Below are 7,500 nucleotides of genomic sequence, written 5' to 3'. Positions count from 1 at the left end.
AACAGAGCAGAGGCTGGCAGACCAAGTAAGGAACATAAAGAAAAAGAACTGGCTCTACCCAACAGAAAGAGAAGAACTGGAAAGGGAAATGTCACACGACAACGAATTACACGAAGACGAACCGAGAGACGATGCCACAGAAGACGACAGGGAGGATGAGGTATCAAACAACGACACGAAGAAACACCGACGAAGTAACAAAGAGGACGGAATGGATAGAAAAGATTAGACAATGGATGGAGCCAGATACAGAGAGAACAAAGATCCTCTCCATGAAAGCCTACAACACCCAAGAAATTAGGGAGAAAACAAGTGAGGTCAATGAAATAATGGGCATATTCACACCACCAGTATCAAGAAACAAATAACTTGGTATATGCAGGAGCAAGATTAGTAGCAGAACTGATGGGGATTCGAACACCAACACCACCAGCACAACCAACCCAACAGAAACCAAAACAGCAACCTCCTTGGAAAAGGCGCCTGGAAAAGCAAATCATGGTGATGAGTCTGACTTGAGTAAACTGAAAGAGATGGCAGAAAAAAGGCTAAGAAGCAAGAAAACAAGGGAGGAACTCAACTAGAAATACAAAGTACAAGAGAGGGGACTAAACAACACAATAGAAGATGTAAAACAGAGGCTTAAGGCCAAAGCACATAAGATCCAACGGTACATGAACAGGAATAAGGGATACCAACAGAACAAACTATTCGGAACCAACCAGAAAAGACTATACAGCCAACTAAGAGGGGAAGACACCACCCAGAAATTCCTGAAGCCGAACCAAGTAAGAGACTCTGGGAAAACATATGGAGTAATCCGGTATCACACAACAAACATGCAACATGGCTCCAGGAAGTCAAGGAAGAAGAAACAGGGAGAATAAAACAAAGATTCACAGAGATCACGACAGACACAGTCAGACACCAACTAAAGAAAATGCCAAACTGGAAAGCCCCAGGTCCCGATGAAGTCCATGGATACTGGCTCAAAAACTTCAAGGCCCTACACCCATGAATAGCAAAACACTCCAGCATTATATCTCAAATCACCATGCACCCAAATGGATGACCACAGGAAGGACATCCTTAGTACAAAAAGACAAGAGTAAGGGAAATATAGCCAGTAACTACAGCTATCACCTGCCTACCAATAATGTGGAAGTTACTAACAGGTATCATCAGTGAAAGGCTATACAATTACCTAGAGGAGACAAACACCATCCCCCACCAACAGAAAGGCTGCAGAAGGAAGTATAGGGGCACAAAAGACCAGCTCCTCATAGACAAAATGGTAATGAAGAACAGTAAGAGAAGGAAAACCACCATAAGCATGGCATGGATAGACTATAAGAAAGCCTTCGACATGGCTACCACACACATGGCTAATAGAATGCCTGAAAATATATGGGGCAGAGGCAAACACCATCAGCTTCCCCAAAAATACAATGCGCAACTGGAATACAATACTTACAAGCTCTGGAATAAGACTAGCAGAGGTTAATAATAGGAGAGGGATCCTCCAGGGCGACTCACTGTCCCCACTACTTTTCGTAATAGCCATGATTCCCATGACAAAAGTACTACAGAAGATGGATGCCGGGTACCAACTCAAGAAAAGAGGCACAGAATCAACCATCTGATGTTCATGGACGACATCAAGCTGTATGGTAAGAGCATCAAGGAAATAGATACCATAATCCAGACTGTAAGGATGTATCTGGGACATCAGGATGGAGTTTGGAATAGAAAAATGCGCCTTAGTCAACATACAAAAAGGCAAAGTAACAAGAACTGAAGGGATAAAGCTACCAGATGGGAGCAACATCAAACACATAGATGAGACAGGATACAAATACCTGGGAATAATGGAAGGAGGGATATAAAACACCAAGAGATGAAGGACACGATCAGGAAAGAATATATGCAAAGACTCAAGGCGATACTCAAGTCAAAACTCAACGCCGGAAATATGATAAGAGCCATAAACATATGGGCGTGCCAGTAATCAGATACCGCGCAGATAGTGGAATGGACGAAGGCAGAACTCCACAGCATAGATCAGAAACCAGAAACATATGACAATACACAAAGCACTACACCCCAAGAGCAAATACGGACAGACTATACATAACACGAAAGGAAGGAGGGAGAGGACTACTAAGTATAGAGGACTGCGTCAACACCGAGAACAGAGCACTAGGGCAATATCTGAAAACCAGTGAAGACGAGTGGCTAAAGAGTGCATGGGAAGAAGGACTAATAAAAGTAGACGAAGACCCAAAAATATACAGAGACAGGAGATGACAGAACAGAACATAGGACTGGCATAACAAACCAATGCACGGACAATACATGAGACAGACTAAAGAACTAGCCTGCGATGACACATGGCAATGGCTACAGAGGGGAGAGCTAAAGAAGGAAACTGAAGGAATGATAACAGCGGCACAAGATCAGGCCCTAAGAACCAGATATGTTCAAAGAACGATAGATGGAAATAACATCTCTCCCATATGTAGGAAGTGCAATACGAAAAATGAAACCATAAACCACATAGCAAGTGAATGCCCGGCACTTGCACAGAACCAGTACAAAAAGAGGCATGATTCAGTGGCAAAAGCCCTCCACTGGAGCCTGTGCAAGAAACATCAGCTAACCTTGCAGTAATAAGTGGTATGAGCACCAACCTGAGGGAGTGATAGAAAACGATCAGGCAAAGATCTCTGGGACTATGGTATCAGGACGGATAGGGTGATACGTGCAAAAACAGACCAGACGTGACGTTGATTGACAAAGTCAAGAAGAAAGTATCACTCATTGATGTCGCAATACCATGGGACACCAGAGTTGAAGAGAAATAGAGGGAAAAAATTGATAAATATCAAGATCTGAAAATAGAAATAAGAAGGATATGGGATATGCCAGTGGAAATCGTACCCATAATCATAGGAGCACTAGGCACAATCCCAAGATCCCTGAAAAGGAATCTAGAAAAACTAGAGGCTTGAAGTAGATCCGGGCCTCATGCAGAAGAGTGTGATCCTAGGAACGGCACACATAGTAAGAAAAGTGATGGACTCCTAAGGAGGCAGGATGCAACCCGGAACCCCACACTATAGATACCACCCAGTCCAATTGAAGGACTGTGATAGAGCCAAAAAAAAAAGAAAAAAAAAAAAAAAAAAAAAAAGTAATAATAATAATAATAATAATAATAATAATAATAATAATAATAATAACTGGAAAGCCCCAGGTCCCAATAAAGTCCATGGATACTGGCTCAAAAACTTCAAGGCCCTACACTCAAGAACAGCAGAACAACTCCATCATTGTATCACAAATCACCATGCGCCCAAATGGATGACCACAGGAAGAACATCTTTACTTCAGAAAGACAAGAGTAAGGGTAATATAGCCAGTAACTACAGACCTATCACCTGCCTACCAATAATGTTACTAACAGCAATCATCAGCGAAAGGCTATACAACTACCTAGAGGATACAAACACCATCCCCCACCAACAGAAAGGCTGCAGAAGGAAGTGTAGGGGCACAAAAGACCAGCTTCTGATAGACAAAATGGTAATGAAGAACAGTAAGAGAAGGAAAACCAACCTGAGCATGACATGGATAGACTAATTGAAAGCCTTCGACATGCTACCACACACATGGCTAATAGAATGCCTGAAAATATATGGGGCAGAAAAAACAGGGAAAACACCATCAGCTTCCTCAAAAAATACCATGCGCAATGAATACAATACTTTCAAGCTCTGGAATAAGACTGGCAGGGGTTAATATCAGGAGAGGGATCTTCCTTCCAGGGCGACTCACTGTCCCCACTACTTTTCGTAGTAGCCGTGATTCCCATGACAAAAGTACTGCAGAAGATGGATGCTGGGTACCAACTCGAGAAAAGAGGCAACAGAATTAACCATCTGATGTTCATGGACGAAATCAAGCTGTATGGTAAGAGCATCAAGGAAATAGATACCCTAATCCAGACTGTAAGGATAGTATCTGGGGACATCACGATGGAGTTTGGAATAGAAAAATGTGCCTTAGTCAACATACAAAAGGGCAAAGTAACAAGGACTGAAAGGATAAAGCTACCAGATGGGAACAACATCAAACACATAGATGAGACGGGATACAAATACCTGGGAATAATGGAAGGATGGGATATAAAACACCAAGAGATGAAGGACACGATCAGGAAAGAATATATGCAGAGACTCAAGGCGATACTCAAGTGAAAACAACTCAACGCCGGAAATATGATAAAAGACCATACAAACACATGGGCAGTGCCAGTAATCGAGATACAGAGCAGGAATAGTGGAATGGACGAAGGCAGAACTTCGCAGCATAGACCAGAAAACGAGGAAACATATGACAATACACAAAGCACTACACCCAAGAGCAAATACGGACACACTATACATAACACGATAGGAAGGAGGGAGGGGACTACTAAGCATAGAGGACTGCGTCAACATCGAGAACAGAGCACTGGGGCAATATATGAAGACCAGTGAAGACGAGTGGCTCAAGAGTGTATGGGAAGAAGGACTGATAAGAAGACCCAGAAATATACAGAGACAGGAGAATGACAAACAGAACAGAGGATTGGCATAAACCAATGCACGGACAATATATGAGACAGACTAAAGAACTAGCCAGCGATGACACATGGCATTGGCTTCTGAGGGGAGAGCTCAAGAGGGAAACTGAAGGAATGATAACAGCGGCACAAGATCAGGCCCTAAGAACCAGATATGTCCAAAGAACGATAGATGGAAATAACATCTCCCATATGTACCCCATATGTAGGAAGTGCAATACGAAAAATTAAACCATAAACCACATACCAAGCGAATGTCCGGCACATGCACAGAACCAGTACAAAAAGAGGCATGATTCAGTAGCAAAAGCCTTCCACTGGAGCCTGTGCAAGAAACACCAGCTACCTTGCAGTAATAAGAGGTACGAAACACCAACCTGAAGGAGTGATAGAAAACGATCAGGCAAAGAGTCCTCTGGGGACTATGGATACGAAACCGTACGTGCAAATAGACCAGACGTGACGTTGATTAACAAAATCAAGAAAAAAGTATCACTCATTGATGTCGCAATACCATGGGACACCAGAGTTGAAGAGAAAGGGAAGAAAAAAAATGGACAAGTGTCAAGACCTGAAAATAGAAATGAGAAGGATATGGGATATGCCAGTGGAAATTGTACCCATAATCATAGGAACACTAGGCACGATCCCAAGATCCCTGAAAAGGAATCTGGAAAAACTAGAGGCTGAAGTAGCTCCAGGACTCATGCAGAAGAGTGTGATCCTAGAAACGGCGCACATAGTAAGAAAAGTGATGGGCTCCTAAGGAGGCAGGATGCAACCCGGAACCTCACACTATAAATACCACCCTGGCGAATTAGAGGACTGTGATAGAGCAAAAACAAAACACACACACACAAAAATAATAATAATAATAATAATAATGATAATAATAAAGGGCCAAGTAGCCACTGTGACGAGGCTATAATATCGAGAGTTAAAAGCGACAGAAGTGTTAAAAATACATTACTGTGACTCTTAATTCTCAATAAAAGTAATCATTAAAATAATAACAATGATCTTTGATTTACAAAAGGCCAGTTGCATAATCTATAATTAACGCATTGGTTCGTCTACTTACCCACCTGTTCTTAAGCTTAAGTCTGTCATCATCTAATTATCTAAGTTAATGACAACTCAACGTAATGTTTAGGTCACATCTCAACAGTCCAGTAAAACCATATTTTGTTTTAAATTTTATTAATTAAAAGCCCATTGCACAGGGACGTTTGCATGTTTGCAAATGATATAGGTACTTGCAGTGTTTATATATATATATATATATATATATATATATATATATATATATATATATACCATATATATACATACACACACACACACATACATACATATATATATATATATATATATATATATATATATATATATATATATATGTTTGTGTGTGTGTGTGTGTATATATATATATATATATATATTATATATATATATATATATATGTATAATATATATATATATATATAATATATATATATATATAATATATGCTATATATATATATATATATATATATGTATATATATATATATATATATATATATATATATATATTATATTACATTATATATATATATATATATATATCTATATATATATATATATATATATATACATGTATATACATATATACATATATATATATATATATATACTATACATATTTATATATATATATATATTATATATATATATATCTATATATCACTTAATACACAGGCAAGAAACAAAACGAGGGAGCTTCCTTCCCGAGCACGAAGCCTCCCCTAACGAGGGCGTTTCGTCCTGCAGGTCGACGTAGGCGCATTCGGAAGCGCCCTCTTTCGGGTGGCCAGGGAACCAAAAGTACCCAGGGGCTTCGCCCCCTTACCGCCGATGTACTCGCCTCCCTGCACCCCTACCCAAACATCTGGTGGCGGAGAGATTTCAGAGCTTTTGTAAATATTCTTCAAGTTAATGATAACTATATGTAATAGGTGGGGGGGGGGGCGCTGGTCAGCTTCATTTAGATTTTTGGTCAAATGCCTTGCAGTTACAGCAAGCATGGAATACAAGGCAGCATTAGTAGAATCATTGATTTATGATATCGTATCTGATCTGACAGTTTGCTGTGAAAATTTCAAAGAGACAGGTGGACTTAAGGGCTTTAATCCATCCGTCCCTCTGATTTTTTTAAAGAAAACTGTCAGATCAGACGATTATGCAGAGCAAAGTGACACCGAGTAACGCAGAGATCAACAAAGAAACTTACGTGGCCTGTCCGAGAGATAGAACACTCTCATGAAATGGGTCCTAAGCTGACGAAGGTGCATCTCTGTCTGAAGTCCTGTGATGATGTAGCCGTCGAGATTCCTGCAGTTCTCCCTCGCCTCGGGCCAGGTCAACTCATCCGCAACGGGCCTGACGCAGCCCAATCCCTCCAGGAACTCCGCCGGAGGGTCACAGGATAATCCTGGAGGGAGTTGGCCAATAGGACTTTTACTAAGGGAGAATGAAATCTATTTTCACTATAAAAAAAAATATCCTACCATTCGTCGAAACAAACCTATAATTTGTTTGATGACTAAATGTCTTCGTAGCTAACAAAAGGTTTTGTGACAATCAATAATAACTTTATAGTTATGCTACGTAGGGTTTAACACAAAGCTTCCACCATCTTAACCAAAGATAAATATTTATCTGTAAAAACATTTTGTGCAGGTACCTACGGAGAAATGTATTCGTGCTCGAAATTATATATTTATCATAGCTACAAAGATATAGTCATTATGCAAAGCATTCTTACGACGGTACATTTATCTTTGGGGAATTCCGGCATACATATAATTCCCCGTTAGATTTGATGACTGTAT

The 7,500-nt window shown here is 40.2% G+C and overlaps 1 protein-coding gene across 4 annotated transcripts in view; it reads right to left on the bottom strand.

The window, feature by feature from the left end:
* LOC135224436 (uncharacterized) overlaps positions 1 to 7,500 on the bottom strand; it is a 16,773-nt gene that overhangs the window by 5,771 nt on the left and 3,502 nt on the right. For 3 of the 4 annotated variants that reach the window (XM_064263423.1, XM_064263424.1, XM_064263425.1), the window contains 2 exons: positions 6,900 to 7,100; positions 6,337 to 6,557 (listed from right to left, as the gene is read on the bottom strand). In XM_064263423.1, the coding sequence (XP_064119493.1) occupies positions 6,415 to 6,557; positions 6,900 to 7,100 (344 nt within the window). In that variant the 3' untranslated portion in view covers positions 6,337 to 6,414. Of the gene's footprint in view, positions 1 to 6,336; positions 6,558 to 6,899; positions 7,101 to 7,500 lie in introns of those variants that run through there. The other variant, XM_064263426.1, reaches the window with a different exon arrangement.

The sequence above is a fragment of the Macrobrachium nipponense genome, chromosome 12, assembly GCF_015104395.2.
Source record: "Macrobrachium nipponense isolate FS-2020 chromosome 12, ASM1510439v2, whole genome shotgun sequence".
NCBI lineage: Eukaryota > Metazoa > Arthropoda > Malacostraca > Decapoda > Palaemonidae > Macrobrachium > Macrobrachium nipponense.
This window is presented reverse-complemented; position numbering and strand designations above follow the sequence as displayed.